The sequence below is a fragment of the Meleagris gallopavo genome, chromosome Z (assembly GCF_905368555.1).
Source record: "Meleagris gallopavo chromosome Z, MGAL_WU_HG_1.1, whole genome shotgun sequence".
NCBI classification, from domain to species: domain Eukaryota; kingdom Metazoa; phylum Chordata; class Aves; order Galliformes; family Phasianidae; genus Meleagris; species Meleagris gallopavo.
Genome location: NC_139435.1, coordinates 7,236,205 through 7,263,945, shown reverse-complemented (window position 1 = coordinate 7,263,945; position 27,741 = coordinate 7,236,205). Strand labels below are relative to the sequence as shown.

Here is a 27,741-nt window from a genome sequence, read left to right as displayed (position 1 = left end):
GTCATCAGATGCAGATAGGCGCAGCAATCAGAGCAGGCTGTATTGAGAATGGTTTTCAGTAGAGTGCTCCTAAGTGAGTCCTCAGCTAATTTTCAGCTGTGGAGATAGTAACGTTTACAATTAATGGAGGCGAGTTGTCTGATTCTCTGTAATTTCTTTTTGCCCCGGTGTGCAAGATGCTTTAAAAAATTCAAAGTAAAAACATAACCTGATGCATTTGTTTAGCATGAAACAGCCTTTTACAAAGCACTTTCCATCTCCCAGGCGCAGATGCTTGGTACATGCTCAAGTACCCACTCCACACGTATTCAGTATGATCAATACCCCCAGCACCTGCTTTTGTGTGTGCTCCTGATGCCTGCATCTGGGAGAGGAATTTTAAAACAAGCTGCTCTTTTCTCTTTTATTTATTCTCAACTTTGGATCAGAGCACTGTGCAAATAAGGCCTATTCAACAGCACAAACTCGAGAAGATACGGTTTGCTGCTTTGCAAGTACCCCTCACCAGACTTGTGCTGTGTGCCTAAATCTCCATTAACAATGCTCCCTGCTTATCCAATTCTTAGGCTTCCTGTATGGCTCTGCTGGTACAGCTCTGACTGCCTTCTCTCTAACGGGCGTCCGTTCCTCGGATTTCACACAATGCTGCCTCTGCACCTCAACGCTGACCTGTGCAAAGCGTTTTAAATAGGAATTGTTGGATGCAGCAGCTATCGGAAGGGTTTACGGTTATCTGCAGGCACTCTTTCAGTGTATACTACCTGGTTAGAGGATTTCTTTCACCGAGTATTAAAGGTTTGCAGGTGTAATTTGCCACCTTTAATTTCATTGAAGTCTTTTTATGTTTCCGTGCTTCGTTCTTTATCACCCGTGTGGATTTTCTCCAGCTTATATTTTTAGTTAGTTCCATATCAAACATGGAATTCAGTAGTGCTTCCCCTCTATTTGAATGCTCATTGCTATGGTGATAGTTCCAGGAAGGAATGCTGTCAGGGGTCTTTTAGAAGATTTTTATGTTTATGGTGTAACTATTTTTATTATCTTGTGAGAGAAGGTGACAATTACCTTTTGCTCCTTGTTTAGTGCTTTGTTATGTACTCTTTTTTTTCTTTTTCTTTTTTTTTTTCTTCAGCTTGTTAGACATACAAGCATCTTTCTGTGGTGGTATACAAGCATACTTCTGTGTTTTTGTCCAAACAGTCAATGCAATTAAAGATAAATACAGGGGAACGCAGACTCGCAGCTCCCCCTGCCGTTCCAGGCATATGCTGTTTTTTTTTGCACTATCCTCCCCCAGCATGTTTAAAAAGAAAATGAAAATTAAACAGAGCCATGGGGCTCTGCCACCTCTGACCTGACTTGTGCTGTCCCCACTGCTCCAATTGCTGAAGGGAACTGATGCTCACAGTGGCAAAGCAAGTGTTCTTTTTGTTTCATATTTGGAGTTTCTTGCCAGTTCTTCATGATGGTGTGCATCACCTCCTGGGAACTCTGGAGGAGAAACTGTCCTCGGTGCCAGAAATGGTTGTTGGCCAAGAGCTTCCTTCAGCTCATCTCTAATCATCTTTGGTCTCTTGGGGTGCAACTAAGTAGTATTCAGCCAACATTTATGAATGTGTTGAACACAATTTGTTGGATTTTTTTTTTTTTTTTTTAAATCTCTTTACTGCTTCAACAGAATGGTGCATTAAATCGGACTGAAATCAACTGTGCTTGCAAATGGCCAATAAAGTCTCTGTGTCTGGAAACTGCTTCCTCACTTGTTAGCACTCTTTTTAATACCTTAGTTACTTTCTTGTTCCAGATTGTTTTATATTGAAGTTTGTATCATTTTTAGGTGGGATATTTGCAGACCAAACACTTGCTTGGCCAGTAGAGAAGGTGCATACCAATCTGCCAGTAGTGCAAGTGCTGAATTATTGTCGATATGAATTCCCCCTTCTCTGGTGGAATTGCCTGGTTGTGTATAGGATGAGCATCTCTCCAACTGATGCATGCTGGAGTCAATTGTGCCATAACAGAAGTATGTATTCAGAGCTGGATATACATTTTTGCTTCTTTAGTGCTTCATACAGGCTCCAAAAATAGCAGGTTTTATTGTTCAGGGTGAAGGCTTTTGTTCTGATGCCATGATTAAAAGCTTATTGATAAATGAAGGGAGTTCTTATCTATAAAGCTGTGTGCATGACTATATTTGTATATACTTCTAAGGCATTTTGTGGTCTTTATGGAACTGGGGAGTGAGGAGCTCATTTCCTCTGACCTGGTTGCTTCCCTAATCTAGTGTTCAGCTTTACTCTAAACTGTGACAGTAGGTTGAAGCTGTCTTACATTTACCTGAATGATGCTGATTCTGTTCTCATGATTACATATACTGCACACATATTATGTCCTTACCATTACAGTCCACAGTAACCATCAGCACAAGCCTGAGGCATAATATGTAAGTGGGAGCTACTATTTTAAGTAGATTGGTCCAAAAGGAATGCCTCCTACTTAGTTCTGTGGGATCTACAACAAAGTGCACAATAACACTATTTGATAGAGAAAATTCTCAGCTACAAAACAATGTTTTTTTCAACACAGTCACCACCATTAGCACTGCATTTTCACCTGCAATGAACAAGAGCCTGCATGCTGCAGTCATAACTATCTGCCATACCACCCACACCTGCCTCTGACATCACAGGCCAACATAATGACATAGGAGGCATTACTTTTGGGGCAGCCCTTGTAGTTTTCTTAGGCAGGTGGAGCTAACCTGTAGTTGAGGTCTTCAAAAACACCAAAACTCTGGTGTTACAAATACATCCTAGGATAGGATGGCAGTCAGTGAAAACAAGCTTACTAAGACTTGACTACATTGATATGTTCACAGATCTTGCATTTTCTGCCAGTCTTCTGGATGGGCATGGTTCTGTAATATCATGTATCAGAACTGAGAATGCTAGGATATTTTTCTTTTCTTTAGGTTAAAATATTTAAAATTCATGTATCTCCTGAAGGAGTTTGTTCCTTGCCAACACTTGCAGACAGTGAGAGGCATTTTTGCAAGTCATTTGCAGATGCCTCCTTTACAGAAAAATGTACACAGTGTTAGTTTACTGCCTGAATTGAATTTTGAAAATCTGAAACCTATTTTTATAGAGTGAAGTGGATTGTCTTTTCAGACATACCATTTAGTTACTCTTTATTTTTAAGTGTAGTCTTGGATGAAGAGAAAATTATGTTTATTCTATATATTCATATGTTAATCTATATATTCATATGTCCCAGAAATTTGTGAGTTGGAAAAGTTAAGAAAAATCTTGCGGAGCAAAATGTTCTGGAGTGTAGTTTTAAATTAGGAGATTTTAAACCCACCCGAACAACTTTCTCTTCATTTAAAGGCTTATATCAGAACTGATGGGGCAGGACTAAGGACAAGAGCTCTTGATATGACAAAGTTAAGCAAGAAATCTTCCGTACTGTGCTGTTCTGGTTGTGATTGCAGCTGCACTAAGCTAAACCTGCTCCTCCACCCCTCTGGTGACCTTGGCTGTGCTTCAGCACACGGAGAATTGAAGCAAAAGGCAAACTCTAGTAAATATTAGTTTGTGTCACTTGCAGATATACAGACTACATATAAAAATAACGCCATGCGTGCTTGCGCTCCTCTCTAGCTCTTGTCTTCTCTGAAGTGGACTTGGTGTTTTTGCAGCTGAATTACTCTGACATAAAACTTTCTGGACCATGCTGGTGGTTGAGCTGAACTCTGCAGCATTGCGTAAGTGCTGAGGCTTTTCAGAAGTACCCATTACGTTTGTAACAGTGCTAATTTTTGAAAGCCACGCAGAGAAAACTTTAGATGCAGCTCGGCTGATTTGTTCTTCATGCTGCTCCTGCGGTGAAGTGGATTGATTTTTGTGTTTCTTTTGATATTTGGCTTCCTTTCCTCTGGTACTCAATGCTTCAGGCCTTAATCCTTTAACCTTGAATCTGAGCATCAAGGCTTCAGGAGGGATCTGGCCTTTTGATGGAGAGAGAACATCTTTTGTTGTAGCAAATGGTTGGGAGTGGTATAAAACAAGGCAGATCTCCAGACAGCACATATTCCTCTGTTGTGTTAAGAGACTATAAACAGAGGATGGGTTTAGTGTGGATTACAAATGATCTAGAGGAGGGTGGGATATTAGGAGCAATGGAAAAGAGTTAATGACTTTTTCTTTAACATTTCACCAACAACCAGTCTATCATGACAGATGTGTACTGGGTTGCCAAATGCTAGAGTCTGATTTGGGTAACGGTTCAAAGCTCAGCGTGTCGTGGAAATGGCAATGTGGTCCCTGATGGAGCAGGGGAAGAAAGCTTTTCAGCTTCTCAAAGGGCAGTATTTGTGGAAGCAGATGCTTGCTTTGCCCTACCCAGCATAAAGAACAGTTCTGTGGGCAGCCGGGAGAGTTCGTACTGCTGGATTTTTATAGGATCATTAATTATATGTTATAAGGTAGCTAAGCATGGCATTCCTAACTCGATGAATTCCATTATGAATGGCCTTTTCATATTCTTCATCTCATTATATTAAATGCATGTGACCTGAAGTTTAGCTAAAGTTATTGTTCGGGTTAACTTTCATTTAGCAGTTGCCCTAATTTTAGAAACAGTATGATCTTTAGATTTTATGGAGAGACAGTTTTTTTAGTGCATGTTTTTGCAGCACTGTTTTAGATAATTCCTTTTGGATGTAGATATGAACTTCTGTGAGGTGGCAGGAAAGGGATTTAGTCATTCCTTGATTTGCCTGGAGATTTCTGTACCCATATCCCCGGATGACAACATCCAGTTACACGGATTTGGCTATCATCTCTCTGCCAATAACTCTTAAACCCTCTGCTCTGTTCTGTCTAGTCTTGCATATCTGACTGCCTCCCTGACACATAATCCTGGTTGTTTTGCCTTCAGATCATTCCTAATCTGGCCAAAACAGAACTCCTTACTTTTTTCTTCAGGATCTCTCTTCACTTCTGATTTTGATAACAGTGCATCCTCTCTGTCACTCAGACTTGTAACCTCAGGGTCATTCTCCTTCCCATACGCATCGGAGCTGCTGACAACGATTGCAGCTTCTTTCTTCTTTGCAGCAAAAACATACCAGTAGTGTGTCAGCATTTAGAACACCATATAGCCCTTCAGCCTGCACCTTGACTACTGTAAAATCTTCTTTGGCTGCTCAGTATTCACATCCTCCCTTCAAAATAAATTATCCAAATTAGCATCTTTGCTGCGTATTCAGATCTTGTCACTGTTGCTTCTCTGAAACCCTCCTTCAAAGGCCAGTTGTCCACAGTATCAGTCCACAGGGCTCTGCAGAAAGTCACACTGTCACTTCTTTTTTATTTTCTCTCCCATCTCCTCGTCTTTACTATTTCAGTTAAGAGAAACTCAACATTTTCTTGTGCAGTGCATGAACTTTTGACCATGCAATCCTTCCACATTGCCTAATTTCTTCTGGCTTTTGGACCCATTGAGTTGCATTGTGTAGTTCCTGCTTCCATCTGTCTGTTCTGACATCTTGGGATCGGTGCTCTTTAACATCTTTATCAATGACATCGACGACAGAATCGAGTGCACCCTCAGCAAGTTTGCTGATGACACCAAGCTGAGTGGTGCCGATGTCACGGTGGAAGGAAGGGATGCCATTCAGAGGGACCTCAGCAGACTCGAAAGGTGGGCCTGGGTGAACCTAATGAGGTTCAACACAGCAAAGTGCAAGGTTTTGCACTTGGGCTGGAGGAATCCCAGGCATTTATACAGACTGGAAGGAGCAGTCCTTGAGAGCAGCCCTGCAGGGAAGGTCCTGGGGGTCCTGATGCATGAAAAGCTTAACATGAGCCAGCAGTGTGCTCTTGCAGCTCAGAAAGCAAATAGTATCCTGGGCCCCATCAGAAGAGGGGTGGCCAGCAGAGACAGGGAGGTGATTGTCCCTCTCTACTCTGCCCCAGTGAGGCCCTATCTGAAGTACTGTGTCCAGGTCTGGAGCCCCCAGTACAAGAAAGACAGAGAGAGTCCGGAGGAGAGCCATGAAGATGATCAGGGGACTGGAGCACCTCCCCTATGAAGAACAGGCTGAGGGAGCTGGGCTTGTTCAGCCTGGAAAAAAGAAGACTGCAGAGTGACCTCATTGCAGCCTTTCAGTACCTATTGGGAGGCAGAGCAGAGTGGAGTCAACTCTTTGAGAGGGTAAGTAATAGCAGGACAAGGGGAAATGGTTTTAAGTTGAGGAAGAGGAGATTTAGATTGGATGTCAGATCTTTACAGAGAGAATGGTGAGGTGCTGGCTCAGGCTACCCAGAGAGGTTGTGGATGCCCCGTCCCTGGAGGTATTCAAGGCCAGGTTGGATGGGGCCTTGGGCAGCCTGGTCTAGTATTAAATGAGGAGGTTGGTGGCCCTGCCTGTGGGAGGGGGGTTGGAGATTCATGATCCTTGAGGTCCCTTCAACCCAGGCCATTCTGTGATCTTTCCTGTCTTGCAACTTCAAACTCTATTTTCAGAATTTGCTATGAGTTTTAAACTAAATAATCTCTTTTCACTTATAGGGATGGTCTCTGTCCAGCAAATCCACATAAAATTTGAGTCATACTCAAAATATATCAGCACTGAGCTACGGAGGGAAGTATTATAATTTAACTGAAGTGATATATTATCACCTTTGAGGGTAGAAAAGCTTATGTATTGCTTCTGGAGCGCACAATTTTGAAACAAAACAATATTCAAGTATCTTTAGTTGTCTGTCAATAATGTCAGGCTTTGTCTCTTTATGTAACTACATGCCCTTCTATTAGATCGATGCCTCGTTAATCCTTTTTCTCTTTTTAACTTTGTGCTCCTTTAATCTGCATCTATGTCTTGCTTCCTTTCTGAGAAAGTAATGTCTCTGAGAGAAAGGCTGAATTTATACACTGGCTTTAGATGCAGTAGGGCTGAGGTGGCCAGGCAACACAAGTAAGTCCCTGAAAACACACCAGTGTCAGGATGATACTGATGGCAGCAACTCTGGACAGACATTTCCAAAGAGATTCTAACAAACTTTTATAGAGGCAGACTTACAAAAGCTAAGTTAAATTTGTTTCTTTTAATTGGTAAAATGTAAGCTAGGTTTTATTTGCCAGTGAAAGCTGTATGATTGAGAGGTTGATATTTGACCTAACAAAAGTACAGAGCCCACAAGGTCTTACCAATGTCTCTTCTCCTGGATTTTAGACATCAGAGTGTGCATCTTACTGTATGATTTTAAAAGAGCTATTCACCTCTTGGAGAAGCAGTGATTTCTGTCTTGTTTAAATTTAGTTATGTCTGTTTATTTCCTGAATATGCAAACACATAAAAAGTGTTAAATCTGCTCAATAAACACTGTGGTTGAGTCAGTGTTCGGTGGTGCTGTCACATTCACATAAAATCCTTGTGTTAAAAGGAAATTTTCAGTGTGTGTTGTTTGCTTTCATGGGGCTCAGGTCATGGTTTTTAGAGCTGTATGCTATCAGATAAGCAACTTGGTCTGTTTTGTGCTTGCAGTAGGTAGCTGACTTTTCTATCACTATTAAGTGCAATCTGAGAAATAAGTAACTTCTGTAGATTCGAAGCAGTGTAAGTGGCCAGAAGTGATTTTTTAAAATCTTTACCAAGAGCTGCTTGGTCCAATCTACATCTGCTGTATATGGTAACTCACTTGTCTGAGGAAATTCCAAAGTATAATTTCTCTATTTACTTCTCTTTGAGCTATAAGGTTTTTTTTTTTTTTTTTTTTTTTTTTTTTTTTTTTTTAAAGCAAATCAATAAACAATCTCAGTGTTTTCATTTTAGTAAGCAATATAATATAGATGAGTACCAGTGTAGTAGTAAATCATTAATATACTACTTAATCATAGAATGACTATGTCCCACAGATGTGATTTAATCACGAAAAAAAGGCCAGTAAAGTGCAAAGATGGATCAGGAGGGGCGTTTCCAACAGAAATGGGATAGCATATGACACCATTTTAAAAGATCCTAAGATCCTTGTATGAGAACATTTGGGGCACCATGTTAAAAAGTATGAGTGGGACTCATTGCAAGGGCTTTAAGTTAGGTCTTATGGAGGATAGGAGAGATAGTGAGCCTTCCCATGAAAAGGTGCGTGATGGCATAACTAGATTAGAGGGACAAGGTGCTAGCAGGGGCCTTAAAGGACCCATTGCCTCGAGAGGAGCTCTCGACTCTGCAGCATGTACGAAATCCTATGATGATGAGACAGTGCCTACAGGGGCAGTGGCTGCTGAGGCTGTAGAAGTCAGTGGGGAAAATCAAGGAAAATACCTAAAAGGAATTAAGGAATTAACCTTTAAGGAAATGGCAAAACCAGCTGCCCAGCTAAAATACCTCTACACCAGTGCTTGCAGCTTGAGACACAAACAGGAGGAGCTGAAAGCTATGTGGTACTAGAAAGCCGTGACGTAGTTGCTGTCACTGAAACCTGGTGGGGTAATTCCCATGACCAGAGTGTGGCTATTGATGGCTACAAGCTGTTCAGAAGGGACAGGCAAGGAATGAGGGGAAGGGCTGTTGCTATCTACGTCGGGAAAGGAATAAAATGTGAAGAGCTGTCCCTAAAGAGTAGTTAAGAGCAAGTCAAAAGCTTGTGGGTGACAGTTTGAGACCGAGGCAGCAAAGGGAGCATTGCGATCAGTGTCTTCTACAGGCCACTCTCAGGTGGAGCCTGTTGATGAGGCCTTCTACCTCCAGCTACAGGAGGCACTGCAGTTGCAAGCACTCATCCTGCTGGGGGACTTCAACCACCCAAACCAGAAGGGGACAGAGTCTTTAGCAGGGTCTGTGGTGACAGAACGAGGGGAGATGGCTTCAAGAATGAAGCAAGTAGATTTAAGTTAGAGATAACAAAAAGTCTTTTATGTTTGGTTGGGAGAGCCAGTGTGAAAGTACAGTTAGGGCTGTGCCTTGTATCCAGGCTGAGCTTGTGCCCCAGCACTGAGCCTCTGGTGGCTTTTTGGAGTAAAAACAGCATTAGAGACTTCAGACAACTGATTTGCTGGTCCCAAGATTTGTAAAACTGCATCAGTAAAAAATCTATATAATCCTAAATACCAATAGCAATCTGTGCATAAAATGCTTGATTTAATCATCATGCAACACAGGTAGAGATGATTAGAGCAAGAGGACAGATTTTATGTGTATGCACAGCTCTTTGTAATGCCTGTACACAAGAGTGCAATCTTAAATATTTGTTGGTCTAATTAGGCACCTCTTCAAAATGTCTTGTCAGTAGAACACTTTGGAAAGCTTCTGAGTGCCTGCTTTCCGGCTCCTAGAGTTTCCTTCCTTTGCTGTATTGTCATTTGTCTTCAGCAAATGGTCACTCTGTGGTGTGATGCATGGGCAGAAAAGGGGCAATTGCTGCTTATTTGCTGTAAGGTCCTGTTACCACCTACTAGCTTGTCAGGAACTTATATGGGGGAGATATGTAAAATCAGTGAAGGAAACGCAAGGACTCTTGGACTGAGCAGGTGGTTGCTGACACACTGAACCCGAGTCCTGCAGCAGCCCTGAGCAACCTGATCTAGCTGTAGTTGTCTCTGTACATTACAGGAGAGTTGGACAAGTTGGCCTTTAAGGTCCCTTCCGATTCAATTCTATGATTGTATGATTCCAATCTGTTATGCTATGTGCCCATTGACTGTAAAAACTCTTTTTCAGGTGAGCGAAATTCAGAAGGGACAATGCAGTGTTTATCTGTGCCTTTGTCACAACCAAACTGCGCTCTATTTATGGGGGTGTTTGTTCAGAAGATGGGTTGCATTTTGCTTTTTGATGGCTACCTTGCGAAAGGGTTAGCTTTCAGCCAAACAATAGTGATTCTGGTTAAGGCACTCTGAAGAGCTTGTGATCCTCCTGCTGAAGGAGGGAGCTATGCAGTTTGATCTACTAGAGAAGTTTGGACTCAATTCAGAAACTTTATTTGTCCTAAACAGGCTTTTGCATCATTCCTTATGGTACTTTCACTGGTGACAGCTAGGCAGGCTTTTCAGATATATACAGACGCTGTTTTGAAGGATTGTTTTTATACCTATGACTTGACATTTACATGACTTTCTTTTGTGAAGTCTGACAGCACTGCTTGCTGGAACGACAGCTGCTCTACTCTGCTCTATAAGGAAGGCCAAACACACAATCACAGCATTTTGTCCTGTTAAGCTTTGCTAGTCTGCTTTTTGTGGGCATTCCCCTATAATTGCCAGAAACCTTTATGTTCAAATTTTCTGTGGATTCGGAGATTAAGAAAGTAATCAGAGCTCATTTCAATGTTTATTAGCGAAACTGTAGAAGTAGTGTAGGAAGGGTGCTGGTGGGAAGTTGGAGCATAAGCTAACGTCAAGCAGAATGAGGGCAGATCTTCAAAGGGGAGGCATGAATATAATTTTAGGAGGAATTTAGCTTAGTACTTCCTACAAACAGACCTCAACTGTGTATATTAAGCAAAATCCTGACTTCACTGAAGATAAGGGCAGTATTCTGATTGATTCAATGAGGCCAGACTTTCACCTATGGCTGGAATGATCTAATAGGTCATTGATAATTAAGAGCATATGCAGCCTCAATTCTTGCTAGCGGAATTAAATGTCTGAGTACCAGTCACTGAAAGAGTAGGGAAGAAACTGGTTTCTGAAAGAATGGTCTGGAGAAGCTGTGCTGTGTATTACATTACCCTGGTAGAGCTTGTAAATGAGAAAGTTTTTAATATTCTTTGCCATATGACTTCCCCAAGATGAGCAGAAATGTAAGCCAAATGCCATAGGTTCAAGACAGATGGTTCAGCAGAAAGAAACAGAAGAAACCTGTTGCAAACTTCCAAATATGTTATTGGATTCAGGGATGCTGAACCTGAAGAGGACTGTAAGGTTTGGATCACTCCACAGCAATATTGTATGCATAATAGCATATAGATTGTAGGCAATCACTGTGTTTTTTCTGTGACAAAAAAGTCTTCAGTTACAGACAGATTTGATAATATTTATATTTCAGTTACAGATTGTCCTTATCTGCTGAGGTGTTCCCCTATTTGTCTTTGACTTCTGCTTTTTACCTTGAGAAATTCTTAAGAAGGGAGCTGGACTCTGTCTTGAAGATCTCCAAAGTACAAATGAACATGCTCTCTAGAAAGGAAAGCAGCTGTTTCTTATTAACATGCAGTGGATCCCAGCAGTGTCATTAACATGCTGATACATCTAACATAAGCCTCAAAATGCCAGGTTTCATAATTGGGCCATGAAATCTCACTCTAGGCTTGAATATGGTCTTCAAGATCTCTATTAGAACAGGATATTTTCCTACTTTTTAAAGGAAAGGAGGAGAAAATGTTAAGCTTTGATTTTTTTTCGAGCACTCGGAATTTTTTTTTCAAGCTTATGGAATAGGCTTTAGATTTTTAGCAGTATGTTTTGAAGGCTGTTGATCTACTGACATAAACAGATTGCTTTTGTCACGAGGAATGCAAGGGTGATGGCAGTCAGTGATGAGAGACTGGCCTGAAGTTCTGCTGTGCTTCTCCTCACCTGCAACACTGTAAGCTCTCTTCCAGCTCTACTCACCCCACACAAATCACTAGTAAGCAGCCCATCTCCCGCCTTTCTCCCACTGCTGCTGTGGCCTTTACATCTTGACGTGTTTCTGCTCCAAAAAAGGAGCAGGATGTTCCCACAGAAGAGGATTTCATGTTGCAGATGGGGATGCTCTAACAAGGACCTTAAGTTCTACCTCTTGTCAGGATTTTCCTCATGACTAGCTTTAGGAAGAAGATACACAAAGTATATATCTGCTTAATTTCACTAATTAAGACACTAATTTCAGGTGCCTAATTTTCTTAGTATTTGAAAGTTGTCTCCAGTTCTCCTCTTCCTCTGCAGACCCAATAACCGTCTAGGGTCCTATCTTCCTTCTCACATCTGTTTCTTGCCTTCTTTGCTTTGTGAATGAGGGTAATCCCATCCCGCCCTACCTGACGTTGTCAAGGCAACAACAACAACAGAGCACTTCAGAAATATGAGGCACTTGGATGTTCTGGAAATAGGAGCCTACGTGGAGTAGAGTTACACGGCACATTTGACAGGAGTGAATAAGTTGTGATTGGACAGAAGACCACTGATGTTTCTTCTAAGGGCCACTCACCTAAACTCTACAGACCTACTTTTCTCCCAGAAAATATTTTTTAATTGCCATGAAGACAACCAGCCTGCCCAAAAGTCCCACTTTGGAATTGGTGGCTTTCAAACTTGTGCTCTGATGACCTGATTTAAACTGATCTAAATCTGACCCAAAATGAACTGTCACCTCCTTTGTCCCAGCACTTTTGACACTGTTGCTGAGCTGACTTAGGAAGCTGATTTGGCTGGAAACTCTCTCAACCAACGTGATTAGGTAGGGAGGAAAAAATAACGTTCAGACTCCTTATCCAACTGCATCTGAAATGGCAATGCAGGTTCCAGCTACAAAAATGTATTGCTTGGATTTGTCTACTTGTCACCAGTTTTGCATCATTAAGTGTTATGCACTTTTGGCCTGATATAATTGTAGCAGGTTGCACACATGAACTGTTAATTATTTTATTTTTAAAACAGAAATTGCAGAACAGGAAAATAATATCCCAACATGTTTACTTTTGGAGCTGTCTTATCACAGCAAACTGTTAGTTTGATAATGGTTAAACTGTCAAGCCTTTGTCTCAACAGGGAGCAGCAGAGTACCATTAAGGCAGCCATCTGTTGAACATATATACTGGAGGCATGAATTGTCTTGCATTTTGGTTTTCTGACTGGTTATAACATAGTTCTCTGGATACTACTGATCTGCACTGAAAAATGCATAGAAAGATCAGAGTTCAGTGAAAGGTGAGAATCCAAATTCGATGAATGGGAACTTATCAGATGATCACAAGCTAAAGAGTAGGGAAGAATTGTTCTCTTGGGTGTACACATACTGATGGTGAATGCTACTCTGTGGCAAAGTCTTAGCTGCTTCAGTTGCTTAGCAATTCAACAGATCTGTAAACTTCCACTTGCAGACCAAGACTACCATTATGTTGGATTGATTCATTAAGATGAGTAGCTAAAACAAGTTAAATTCTATCAGAGTTTTCCTGCATTTAAAAATTAATTTAGTTGGCTCTAAATGGACATTTGTTTTAGTATCTTGAAGAACTGACTTTCCTCTATTAAAGCAGAATAATGTATCTATATGGTGCCCTAACTTGAACAGTACATAAAGATTAGTAAATAAGACCCCATTAAAAATACTTATAATGTAAGTAACATGGGTCCCAATAGCCTTTCTAATGTCCATTAATGCTTATTCTGAGGATCAGAGCTCATTTTACTGAGCCATTTAGTCAAACCGTGTGATTATTTAGAAAGTTAATTCATGCATACTAAAATCTAGCTTAAGTAATGCAGAGGGTAGGAGGTAAAACTCTATGGAGACGATAGTCCTTTTTGTTATTTAATGATCAGCCATAATTAACTTGCAAATTTGAAATAATTAGAACAAATTAAAGGTATTTAACTTTGCCTCCCTAAAGAAAAATTCAAATTGCACCAAATGCAGCTTTAAATTATTCAAGTCTCAGAGGTCTGTGCTGGGTTTTTTTACAATGCCTTTTCTATGATGAGAATACCAATCTGCTTTTTGTCAGAAAGCATCCTATCAAGTAATTGTTCTTTATGTCTAATAAATGACAGCTATTCTTCTTTGTAAAAGTATTTCAGTCTCTGAAGACTACATCAGCATTTCCATGGCATTTTAATTCAATAAAACAAAAGGTTAATGTTTTTCTACTTTTTGAGGAATGCAAATACTAGCAGTATTCAATAGGTCCTGAATGACATTTAAAATTTGCCATTCACGCTCAGCAGGGATATCGCGATATGAGGCACAGACGAAATGGAAAAATGTTCAAGGTGTGTTCTCCTCTGTTGGTGATGTACTTCAGTATTCATCAGGAGGCAGTAATGCTGAGTCTCGCTTCTTTTCTGATGATGCTATGTTACAACTCCTGCCTTAGTATGCAGGTTAGGTAGGTCAGGAAGGTCTTCATATTGACAGGCTTCTCTGTTGTGTAGTCTTGGGAAATGCTATGACAATTCATGGTGGCCTATGGAAGTCCTACTAACCAACCACGTGTTCTATTTACTGGTTATTTCTTCGAAATAGCTTTCTTCCTTACTTTTTTTTTTTTTTTTTTTTTTTTCATTTTTATGAAAATTATGACTTTTTCTGCATCTCTCTACGTTATCCCTTTTCATCCTTGGAATGACATTTCTTGGATTGTTTGTCATTTCAGGTTTTGACTCTGCATCCACACTTGAACAAAACTTTATTGTCAGCCTTCTTTCATTAAATTATGAATAACCAAGTTCTAATTCATTGTTTAGTGAGCTATAAATGCAAATATGTTTGCTTTTGTTATTTTCTTATAAATCAGCATCTGCAGTTTCCTCTTGGCATGTGTTTATGTTTGAATTCCCTCTGACATAACATTATTTAAATCAAAAAGCTGGTATTTTTCAGATGACCACGCCATGTAAGATGTATGATAGTGAACTAGCAGAATAATTGCTTCCTTCTCTACACAACAAGGGTCACTCTTCATCAAGACCACCACTCATATTTTTAAACTATTAATCATTAAGAATCAGACAAATGAAGTACTAAGTCCTGTATGATCAGAGGAATCTGGTCAATGATTACACCTTTAAGCCTCCTTAAATGGTTATTAGGGTCCAAACCCACGTCTGACTGTACTAATTGTTGCAGGAATTTGTAGATTAATAATTTCATAGAATTCAAATAAGATACTAAATTAGGCTACCATTAATTTTAAAAACACTTTGCAATGTTATTAAGTCACCATGCAGTTTGAAACCCCAAAGTAAATGGAGGTTATTTGCAGAAGTTTTATCCAACACTTCAGCCAGTTATTACGGGTCATGAGCCATTGTATAATGTTCTGCATTATTAATACAGGGAAAATACTAATTGTTAAACAGGTGCAGTGGACCCTATTAAATAGTGACTTTTACAGCACATTGATTTGAAACTTCTAATTTACCTATCATTTCCTGATGGGAACACTGGATATATGCTTTCTTTTTTTTTTCTTCCCTTGGATATACACTAACTTCAGTAATATAAGCTCTTATGTAAAAGATTCTTGTGAATCATCTTCTATAAAACTGTATCCCAAGTAATGCAAACTTAGTAGCAGTCTTCGAGTTATCCGTGCAAAATTGGTGCTTAAACAGGAAAAAGATTTGTATAATCTTCTGCTAACTTAGGAAAGCTGTATGTCAGTACCATGCTTGCAAACAGAGTGGTATAATCTTGGGATGAACTGTATTCCTTCCTGTGGATAATCCAAAGGTTTTAAAAATATTTTTAATTGCTTTATTTAACTGCATAAGAGTCATGGGTGTAATGATGTATAAATGTTGGGAATCCTTGTTTAAAGCAGTAGTCTTTTTCCTCAGAGCAGAATTTGAAAGCAGTCTGTTGCCTTTACTTAGAGAAAGATGGTCTCAATGACCTGTCTTCCCCAAATGTTTTGTGATTATGTGTGTCTGCAGGGACTGAAACCATGCTTACTCTATGTCATCAGATTTGCATCCTGGCTCTCTTTGTGGAATACTTAAAATCTGCTGCATGAGACCTTCCTGGAACATGCTGTCCATTGTGTTTTCTGGCTTTCTCTTTTCTTACTTTCTACCTAAGCAAGCAGTTGCACTTGCTACAGCAGGTTCTCTCTCTACATTCTTCATTCATACATTTGCTGTCCTTCTCAGAATTACCTCTGTTCTCTTAGCTCATCACTTTTTGTTTCTCATCCTTTTCTTTTTTCCTTTGATTAATGTGTCATCTGCTTCCTTTTTGCAAACCATGATTCTAGTTTTATCCTATCTATCTGATTCTTCTCTATTTCCCCTTTTTCCTAGCAAAGTGAGCATTTTTTATTACTTTTGCCTTTCAACCTTCCTTCACCATGCTGGGCAAAATCCTCTCTGTATCTTCATCCCACTTGTCCTGCTCTAAACATTCAGAAAATCCAAGACCTAATGCTTTTGGGAATATTCCAAATGCCACAAAACTCCAGCTAGAATTGTCTGACTGCTGCCAGCTGCTGATAACCAGTGACTCCCATGGAAGTTGAAGTAGTTGGTAACCTAACCCTTCAATCCTTAGGCATCCTGCCTTCAGAAATTGTAAATGGATTGAGCAGGAGCTCAACCAGCGCCGTGGTGGCTATGCTTCTGGAGGAGGAGGTGTTAAAGAGTTTGTGCAATGTTAAAGAGGTCAATATCATGTAGTTGTGTCACCTTTCTTTCTTCCTAGTGTACCGGTGTCAAAACGTGAAGATTATGATCCCAGGACACCACCAGTGAGCAAAACCTCCAGAACGTCACGGAGCAGTGGTGGGAGCAGTTCAGGGAAGAAGATGGCTGGTTTTGGTGCAAATATGGAAGATAGGCGAGCCCTTCTGATGCAGGCCAAGAGAGAAGGCAGCAAGTCAAGGAAAGGTTAGAGAAAGTATACTGTATTGCAGGGCCATGATTACACTGATGGCATTTAGAAATTGTGTATGTGTTCAAGAGCAGATCAACAAAATGCACAATTAGAGGGAGAAGATTGCAAGTTGCTTGAAACAACCCAACAGGAGCTAGCTTCATTCAAAGTAAAAGCATACAAAACCTTGTAAATAACAAGTGATCTTCTTGGTTGCTGTTCCTGATAAAAGAGAAAAGAATAGCCCCTTAATCTCAAAAATCTACTTCAACAATTCTTTTTCCTTTCCCAGCAAGCAGAGAATAAGTGCAGTGGGGCTTGTTCTTGAAATGTAATCTTCTTCATATTCTTTTCCTCCCCAAGAAATGGCTCCACCATTGCATCCTGATATTTTGCCACACAGGGATGTCTGTACTGCTAGAATCTATCCTGCTCTTAGCTTAGTACCTCCACTTAAGGAGCAGAGAAAGCTTTCTTTCTCAGGAAGAGAATGTGTTGGGCACGAAAGCAGCTTGGATGTTTCACTGCTGAGCCTTGAACATAATCCTTGGTTCAATTATGAGCTAGCTTTTTTTTTCTTTCCTTAACTTGTCAGCCAGTTTGCTGTATATGTCAGCATAAAAATAAAGAAAATGGCAAAATAAGAAGAAATGTGGTGCAGTTCTCAAAGGAACAAATAACTTGTGTTATTGGTTAAGACCATACCAACATTAAAAAGCAGTTCCTGTGAAGAAACTTTCAAAAGGGTATCATCAGCCTGGACCCAAACAGTGGCTGAGGTTAATCTCTTCCAAGGCACAGCTACAAAAGTTGGAAGCCTGTAAAGGGCTTGTGTCCAAAAAAAATCAATTTCTAATTTGAAACAAAATCATTTTTGACTAACAGGGGTTCAGGACCCATTACTTTTGCTGTATAGTCTGCTGACATTTCACACTTTCTGTTGTGCACAATGAATCCTAATAGTCATTTTATAACATTGCTACACCAATCAATTTAAGCAAGAGAAAGCCGTTACAATTCTGCAAAGTTTCAGGGGCAATTTTCACTGATGGTTTTCTTGTATGGTTTTTTCAGCTATCATTATTTTTTTTCTTCTCTTTTCCTCTTCCTTCTCCCTTCTCCTTCTCAATACTGTAGTGATGAAATTGAGATTTTTCACAGTTGGATGATGGGTTTTGTTCCTTGGATAGGGATAGTCCCCAAAAAGTAATTTATTTTCCTTAGATTTGGGGGAGAAAAAAATATCCAACGAGGGTTTTCCTGCATTCATTCATTTCATTTTCTAGTACTTAGAAGAAGTTACACACTTCACCTGGCTATTGCACATAGCAACCGAACTGCACCTATGATGATTTAGTGAGTACAGTGGTCAGTGTAATGTCTGAAGATGGTGGGTGTCTTTAAGCAAGCACTTACTGGGATTACTAGCTTTGAGCTGCATGGCAAAATTTAGCTTATAAACATCAGCATTTGCTGTGATACCAGATAAAGTTCAGAGAAATGATTTCAAGCTGTGGAACTACCTCAGGTCTATTACTGATTTGAATAGCTTGTTTATCACAAGGCAAATTACCTAGCACTAATCACTGAAGTTGAAGTCTTCTGTATTTAGAACCTTTTTAATTGGCTTCCCTCTGTTATATGTTTGGACTCCTTTAACAACCATACACACATACTTGTATGGTGTTTTCTCATCTCGAGGATCACCAGGGCACAATGTTAAGTTTCTTAATACCAGGTAGTCCTGGACTTAGCTGCTCCTTGTCCTTACTTCTTCTAGATATTACCATCTGTTGCTGAACAAGGATTTCAGCTTTAGACTTTATTCTTTTATTAGCAAGTGGGTAAGTCGCATCTAGCAAGAATAAAATAGGGGATATCAATACTGTTTTTGTTGTGAATTCATAAAAAAAAGTGCAATTTGTCGAAAGGCATCAGAGTTTGGAGCCAGCAAGCCTGGAAGTCTGTCTGAGATGGAGGTTGGTGCCTACTTGTCAGTAGAAAGTGGTCCCTCTTCTGCAGTGCAGTCACTGAGCCCCATCTAAGCCATGCTATGTGGCTGTACAAAGTCAGCGAGATGACATCCCGAGACATGAAACTTGATGTTATTCTAGCTGCACACTTTCACATGTTGATTTGGTCAGAAGAGAGCAGTGGTAATTGCTGAGAGCTTCCTGACAGTCAGATGTTATACTACTGCTACAGAGGTTTACTTTTTTTCATTCCTTGATCTGTCCTGTCAGTTTAAATTGTGAATGTTTTAGGCTGGGGAGGATGGCTCCCCAAGCACATCTTACTGTAGAGCCAGGTCTGTTGTAGGTCTTTAGGCTCTACTGCAGCACAGCATAATTTTCCAGTACTTCTGGGGGCACTGTGTAACTCATGGTAGTGTCTCTACATATCAGCATATGCTTTTGTATCAGATTTTGGTGTTGTCCTTTTTCAATACTTTTGTCTTCTTAGATTTTGTTTTGAGAAGACGGATTGACTAATCAGCGAACCATTTCTGTGCTGGAATGAAGGAGGGCTTTGCTGCCCGCAGGATTGCTCACTTACTGTGAGAGCGATGTGTTTGGAAGGTGTAATTCTTGACAAGCCCGCTTTACCTTTCTTACTACAAAAGTTTAGTAAGGAGAAAAAGGAGAAAAATGTGGCCCCATCACCTTGTGGAGCAAAAAGAGCACTTCTGCTTTCCTTACAAGCTGGAAGCTTACTGGATCAACCCTGCTTAGGCAGTCAATATTTATTCTTTCACTGAAGGCTTTTTTGCCTTTTACTTCTGCTTGCTCCTTAATTTTTACTCCTTTGCTTTACTAGGTGTTTGTCTCTTGTAGCCAAACTTCTTTTTAGTTCTACCAGCAAAACTTTAAGCAGACGAAGCAATCCTCGAGTCTTAGATCTTTTCAGCAGTAAATTGTTTTTATTGGTGTCACCAGCAGCTATGTCAATTTGTACTAAAATCTAACAACTTGTCTAGTTAAAAAGCACTGAAGTACACAAGTGTGTGTTTCTCTTTCCTTCTGCCCTGGAAAATTTTGCTTTTGGACTGGGAAAATAAGCTGGATTGTATTCTGCAATACTGGACACTGCTTCTGTACAACTTCACAAAAAGTTATTCTATTTACCTCCTTCTTAAGATCTTTCTACACTGAAACAAAGAATTATTTTTCCATTTGTATCACTTTAGGGAATGCAGCATCTGCATGATAACATATAGCATGCGTAGCTTTCCTTTTTACATGTAAGAGGAAAAGTCAGAGAAAGAAAAAAATATTTTATCTCATAGAATCTGTACGTTTCCAGGGGCTGACTTTCTTCTACAATGTTTGTTTTTGGTAGATTTTTTAATGGAGATTCTTAGGGATTCAGGATCTGGAACAAGTTCCCTTGAGGGAAAACTTCCCTGCAATCGAATAGAGCAATTAGTTAATATTAGTGAAGTGCTTTGAAGATGTAAAGTACTATATAAATGTTAAGCATTATGAATATTGCTATTATTCAATTCATAAAGATTTCTTTCATGATTATCAACCTAAATTTCCCATTGCTTACTCTCATTCCATTGCTGCTTGAACCAGATTCAACAGCTTCTCTTCCTTTGTAGTGTTCACACTTTCAAAAATGTAGGCTGCTATATTTCTCCACTCCTTATGCTTTAGTTTTCTGTTTCTCAAGCAGAAATATTCAGCTATTAGAATTTTCTCAAAAGTCTATTTAGCCTACTTTAAATCATTCTTACACCAAGTTAACAAAATTGAAAATAGTATTCTTAGTGTTACCATTCAGAAGGCATTGGTAATTGCTTTGTGGGTAGCTAGCCTTGCAAGCTTTTATCTAGTTTATTTTTTTGCTATTCTTTTCTACTCCAGGCTCTCTCTTTGCATTAATAGCAGAACTTAGATTATTCATACCATATATGAGCTTTCTATTTCCAGGTGAATGTGTTGTCTATTCTTTTTCCACGTCCCTTAGTTCTCTAGGTCATCTGTAACTTTTCCAGTCTCATACTGTCTTCTAACACCTGGAAATCTAATTAATTTGCTGTCATTTGCATCACCCCAGTTCTCTACGACTTTTCATAAATAATTACCAGTCACTTCATAAATTCATTAACTAATTCTGTTTAGCCATGAAATATATATCCTTCACACTAAAGATTTTCTTTTTTTCCCCTTGATAATTTCTTTTCATTGGCTTTATATAGCAATATTTGCCAATATTCATTTTCTTTATTTTTTATACTATATTTTAAAGTTATTAGTAGTTTGACCATTTTAGGATCATTATTGATTTAATCTTCTTCATATATTAATAGACCTGCTTTCTCTTTGGTGTTTCTTTTCCCTCAATAGACTTGTCTGCCTTTTTCAAGATGTAATTTAAAACATTTTTTTGTTTGTATATGCACTTATTCAAGATTTCTTGCTACCCCTGTTCTATCTCTGTGCAGTCTAACAGCACCAATATAATATTACTTAGCCCCTTTTCTTGTTTTTCATTTCTGGCCTTGGTAATATTTTCAAATGTAGGTCTTTGAACAGTCCCCTTGAGGTTGTATTGGCCACTCTTGAGTCCATATATTTTCTTTTTCAGAGAAATATATCTACTTTGTTTTGAATGTAGTAAGTTGACAATGTGCCAGCCTTTTCTCATACCAGGAATTGAATATATTCTCTCATGGTCGCCAAGCTTTTATTACTTCAGTATTAGTTTCTTAAGAAACAGCTGCCTCATTCCACTGTCAGTTGAAATGATTTCTAAATCTCACTTATTCAGTCTTGAAGCCAAAAGTCTAAGCAAGAGGCTTTCAGTCTTTGTGTGCATACCCACTTTATCATGGTTTGGCACACTCTCAAGTTACCAAGGACACCCAATCAACATATATCCCCACAATATTTCTAACAGTTTCTTCACTAATAATTTACTGTTCATTAGGGAAGCTTTTTTCCCTACATAGTGTTGAAGCACAATGCACTGTAGCAGGACAGTAAGAACCTATCTCTTTTTTGGCCTCCCTAGAATGTACGTTAAAACATTTGGTTTTACTAGATTGTAGACATGTATTTGTATACTTCTTAAATCAAAATAATATTTTGAATAATCTCTCTGATGTCTGTAAATTTTGAACAGAAGTTGGAGCTCCAGCCTTGATGCATTGCTTCATATTTCAGCATGAATGGTAGATAAACTTGCTGTTCACAGAGCTGAGAAATATTTAGGCATGACTGAATTAGTTAAAGAGCTAGATACTGATTTGATTTTGATTTTTATTTAAACTTGTGGTTTTCCCTATATTTACTTTTCATTTACGTCATGTTGATAAGTCATTACTAGTGACATATTTTTAAAAAGCAATCCCAGAGGCTTTTACATACAAAATCAGATTATCCCTAACTTGCCTATTCCAGTTGTCACTGAAGACCTGCATGCACACTGTCTGGGTAAACAGTATCTATAAAACTTAGTTCTGAGAATAGATGAAGGCTGGAATACGGGTGAAAATACAGGTAATCCTCATAGTGTTGTGGTCAGTCCAGCTGGCAGCCAGTTGTTAGTGAAGTCCATCAATGATTTTTACCAGGACTGATGCTGTTTAACATTAGCAATTTCAACAGTGGTACAGGATGCACCTTTAGCAAATTTGTAGACAGCACCAACTGAGGATATTAAGGAGCAGTGATCCCAAGATGGATCCTTGGAGAGCACCACTTGTGTCCAGCTACCACCTGGACGTAGAACCATTGCTTGCAACCCTCTGGCTGTGACCATCTAACCAATTCCTTATCCATCAAGTAGTCCACCCTTTGAATCCATATCTCTCCAATTTAGAGAAAAGGATGTGGTGTGGGAGCATGTCAAAAGCCTTGCACAAGTCCAAGTAGATGACATCAGTTGGCCTTCTTTTGCCAACTGTTGTCCTTACTCCATTGCAGAAGGCCACCAGATTGGTCAGGCATGATCTGCCCTTGGCAAAGCCATGCTAGCTGTCTCAGATCACCTTCTCATCTTCTCATCTTTACATGGTTTAACATGTTTTCCAGCAGGATCTGTTCCATGATCTGACCAGGCACAGATGTGAGGCTCACCGGCCTGTAGTTCCCCAGGTCTTCCTTTCTTCCTTTCTTGAAATTGAGAGTTGTGTTTCTCTTTATCCTGTCACTGGGGACTTTATCTGACAGCTATGACTTTTCAAATATGATGGACAGTGGCATAGCAACCACATTAACCAGTTCCTTCAGGGCCATGGCATGCATGTCATCTGTTCGCATAGATTTGTAAACATTCAGTCTCATGAGATGGTCTTGGTCTTGCTTTGCTCTTACACTGATAAGGATTTTGCTCCCCTGGCCCCTGCCTAGAGGTTGTTGAATACCTTGGTCTTTTGCATGTCTGTTGAAGCCAGACACATGAAGTACAGGGAGAGGCTGAGAAAGCTCCATCAAAACAAGGGTGACCAGCAGGGACAGGGAGGTGATTTTCCCCCTCTACTCTGCTCTTGTGAGGCCCCATCTGGAATACTGAGTCCAAGTGTGGAGCTTCCAGTACAAGAAAGATAGCGAGCTGTTGGAGAGGGTCCAGAGGAGAGCCACGAAGATGATCAGGGGGCTGGAGCACCTCCCGTATGAAGAACAGGCTGAGGGGGCTGGGCTTGTTCAGCCTGGAAAAAAGAAGGCTGCGGAGTGACCTCATTGCAGCCTTTCAGTACCTAAAGGGAGCCTACAAAGAGGAGGGGAATCAACTCTTTGAAAAGGTTGATAACAGCAGGACGAGGGGAAATGGTTTTAAGTTGAGGAAGGGGAGATTTAGGTTGGATGCCAGGGGGAAATTCTTTACAGAGAGAGTGGTGAAGTGCTGAAACAGGCTACCCAGAGAGGTTGTGGATGCCCCGTCCCTGGAGGTGTTCAAGACCAGGTTGGATGGGGCCCTGGGCAGCCTGGTCTGGTATTAAATGAGGAGGTTGGTGGCCCTGCCTGTGGGAGGGGGGTTGGAGATTCATGATCCTTGAGGTCCCTTCCAACTTGGCCATTCTGTGATTCTGTGAAAGCTGGATGTGTTCAGCCTCAGGAGAAAATCCAGCTTTCTTCCCACTTTCTTCCCACTTTCTTCAGTCATGTTATGAGACACTGTAGACAAGAGGGAATTAGACCTTTCTTGAAGGTGCCCATCAGCAACAAGCAAGAGACAGCTGTACCAAGTTGCAACTCAGGAAATTTTGGCCTAGCTATTACAGGAAATGATTTTCACTCTTAGGATGGTGAAGCACTGAAACAAGATGCACAGAGAAGATAACTCACCATCAGTGGCAATACTGAAAACTAGCCATATAGATGCCTTGAAAACCTGATCTCGATGGTTCTGCTTTGAGCGGAGGTTAGATTACAGGACCTGCAGGCTTCATCTTTCAACCTGAGCAATTTTATAATTTCAGGATTTTTAGGGAAAGAAAGGAATGGACTAGCTGTTCTATTTTATTGAAAGCAACCTATTGTTATAGTAATATACACATACACACACAAGAAAAAAAGGTAATGAGAGCTGTGTCTGTAAAACAAGCTGGATCCTGTGGATTAGTGTATGAAATGATAACGGTGAAAGTCTGTCAACATTTGGACAGTAAGATGAAGGCTATAATGTATGGCTTATTATACAGACCTGATTTCACATGGTGATCTTGAAATGAATGCTATGCACAGTACTGTCGAATGTAGCAAATTCTTTGACTGCAATTTCACTGTATATTAAACACTTCAAAAAAAGTAACTATTTTTAGTCCAGGTGTTCTGCAGCAACACAGAATCACAAAATAGTTGATGAAAGCTAACTCTAGTTAGCTCTAATGTTTTCTAACGTTTTCACTTTGTTCCACAGGGACAACTTCAGGACCTAGGGGGGATGCAGCCACATCTTCTGCATTGATAGGCAGCAGCAAAGAGCTTGTAACCACATCCACATCACCAATCCAGCATGACATTTCACGGTAAGCTTCTGGGTAATCTCTAGTTTAAGATTCTGCAAACACAACTATCAAATTCTCCTAGATGCAGGGAAGTGGCTGAATTTCTATGATGTTTCATGTTAGCACAAGATGGATAATATAAACTAAAAACTGATGTATCCTTTTGACATTTATAGTAAGCCTTAAATTGCTTGTTAGAGTAAGAGAAGCAGGAATATGCCAAGTTCTAACATTTTAATTTTACTTAGAACAGGAACTATTTTATGTTTCAAGTACTGACACATTAGATACATTTATAAATAATTTGAATGGATGGTGTTAACCCTTGTTAGGCTTTAAATCCACTTAAAGATTTTACTCCCCCAGTACTCCCTCCACCCAATATTTTATCAAATGGCATTTGTTTTAAAATATTTTATACCAGAGTTGTTTAATGACAAGCAACAAAATCACATTAAGTCAGCAATTCCTGATTATGCTATATATCTGCACTAAATGCGCTGGAAAAGCAGCATTATCACTTCTGCTCCAATGAAGAAGCAGAAAGCAGCACTGTTGTTACACTTTAGAGTCTAAGAACAACTTGCCTTTTAGGACAGGATTACAATTCTAGGAGTAAATGCCAAGAAAAACAATATACGGTCCTTACTTTTCTTTAATATATCCGAGTCTTTATTATAATAAAATCTTCAGTTAAACAACAGAGTAAATGCTGATTAAAGTATGAATTTGCTGTATTTTTTATGCTCTTAGTTAGATGATTCTGTGCAGTGGGATGACAAGACTGTATGGCCATTCATAAGAAGAGTTAAATGTTTCTTGGAGAATGAGAGGGCTTGAGTTAGATTTAATCTTTTCTTGGCCCAGTGGACTAGGAAAATGTTTTCGTGATATCATTCCTGTATACTTGGCAGCAGCTGGCAGTTTATTTCTATCTTTTGAGAGAACTTGCGATATATAATAGGTGAAAAACCACTATCAATATTGACAAATTTGTACTTACTTGCTATGGAAACACTTTTTTTTTTCTTCTGAAGGAAAAGATGATAATTCTGGGAGGATTTAAGAACTGAGATAGATTGGTCTCTGTTTCCCACAAGTAACTGTGTGTTTAAGCAGAAACCACAAGATTGCCTTAGCTTTTCTCTTACAAGCAAGAGTTACCTTTGCAAGCTGGTAATATCGGATAAAGAGTGTGTAAAAGTACTGCTTGATACCATCTAATAGTGATAAGTTAAGATTCTATTCAAGCACTAAGGAGTAGATATAATTATTCACATCATACAACAACTGTGCGGAAAAAGGAATTTTATTCAAGAGGATTGATGGTCCATTCATTTCCACAGAGGGGAGTAAAATAATTGTTGAAATATGCTGTTAGAAATCATATCAGATAAAGCAATCAGTAAAAAATCTGATTAGCTGTCATTTTTAAAGGTTTATTTTACCAGTTGATGGCAAATTCTGAAAAATCCCATATTGGGTGGGGTTCTCTCCCATTCTCACCAGCTAGCTTTCTCTCTGTTGGTGCTGTTAAGTATAATTGACCAGCTTAAGCAGCCATGTTGTGCTTTCCCTTACTCATGGCCTTCTCTAATTGAAAATGGTAAATGGACAAGTATTTTTTTGGAGACCTAAAGCTGATCCTATCCTTCATCAAAAAACCTGCTTGACCAGCAGGTCGGTCTCAATTTATCACTGAATGGTTATAAGCTTAGACTGCAGGTTTAACTAACTAAATTAATCAATATTGAGAATTATTGCTGCTTTTGTGCCACTAAAGCTAGGGTTTGTCAGCATGTTCGTTATAATCCATGATTTGGAGGGGTTTAACAGCCTAACCACAACAGTTGGCGTGAGATGGAAACTTGCAGCACAAAGCCCAAGCCGAAGAACAAATTTATTTATTCGGCAGTACATGTAAATCTAATTACTTTTGACTGTTTAAATTTATAGGACTAGATTCAACTCATGTTTGTGCCAGCTTTAACTAGCACAAACCCTGGCGCTCGGCAATAGCAGCATTGGAGAGTTTGCCAGGGAGAAGGTGTTGGAAAGTGACAGAAGCTCCCTGCCAGAGCAAAGCTCTAGGGTGCTCACTCAGCTTCTGGGTGGGCTTGCTAGATCAGCAGGCATGGCAGGTAGAAGATTTTGGCTTGATAGCCTTTCTTGGCAGAACTCAATGGAGACTTCAGCGTGTGTTACAGCTACCTTGTGCTTCAGGAACAATCACTGCAGTGCTTTCTCTCTCCCTCTCTCTCTCACACTGAATCACCTCTGGGTCAAGAAATAAGTGTCCTGAGAAGGTAAAGGTGTGTGCTCCAAAATTCTTAGTGCTAGACCAGTGGAAGGGTCAGACTTTTAGAAGGAATGTGCACAAGCTTGCCTCAGTGCAGTCTCTGAAAGAAAACGTAGTATTTCTTTATCTAGCATCCTGAGTTAGGCTAATAGTGAATATGTTTGCCCATGTTGCTTTAACGCTTGCCTGTAGCTGCTTCTTGTAACACAGCCAAGCATTACATGTTTGGGTATCCAGTGTTGTTAAGCCAAGTGTCTACACCTGCATGAGCCCCTTGAAAATATGCTCACAGCAGGTCTGGAAAGCCTTCTTATTCCACATGCTTATTTATCTAGATCAAAGCCTGCATATTTGGAAAAAAATCACAGGCAAAGTTCGGACTCCGAAGAGTAAGTTCTGTTCTTTACCCCTAAAGCATTGTTCCTCTAACTGTCTATAACACAGCTTTTTGGCGACCAGGGGCATCTCTTCTGTAACTGTTGCTTGCCTAGAAGCAAGGCTCTGTTCTTTTGGCTGTAAAGGGAGTTGGAATGAATAGGTAGTGGCATTTATATGCTTTCATTCAGTAATGAGAAAGTTTTTACATGATCTAGATTATACCTCAGGTAACATCAGGTAATGATTCCAGCAAGACAAATACTGTGTTGCAAAACAGAAATGAAACTGTTCTAAATCAAAATATTAATTTATGCTTTCTCAGGAAAAAAAAAAAAAAAAAAAAAGTACTGCAAATTGTGCATTGTGAAAGACTAGAAATTAGATTACAGCCCTGGTGCAATTGTCAGACTCTCCCCATGTGGAAACAGTTGTAATGTCAAGTTTTGCACAGTATGTCCTATAACACTGTGGATAATCAAGCAGTTAAAAAGACACAGGCAAAGGTTGTTCTGCTCCCCTTGAAACAGA

At 39.7% G+C, this 27,741-nt stretch overlaps 1 protein-coding gene across 9 annotated transcripts in view; it reads left to right on the top strand.

Moving 5' to 3' along the window:
• The window catches only part of KIAA1328 (KIAA1328 ortholog), a 181,742-nt gene that overhangs the window by 125,150 nt on the left and 28,851 nt on the right, over positions 1–27,741 (top strand). For all 9 annotated transcript variants that reach the window (XM_085214415.1, XM_010725187.3, XM_085214413.1 and 6 more), the window contains 2 exons: positions 16,409–16,593; positions 24,449–24,557. In XM_085214415.1, coding sequence (XP_085070541.1) covers positions 16,409–16,593; positions 24,449–24,557 — 294 coding nt within the window. The remainder of the gene's footprint in view (positions 1–16,408; positions 16,594–24,448; positions 24,558–27,741) is intronic.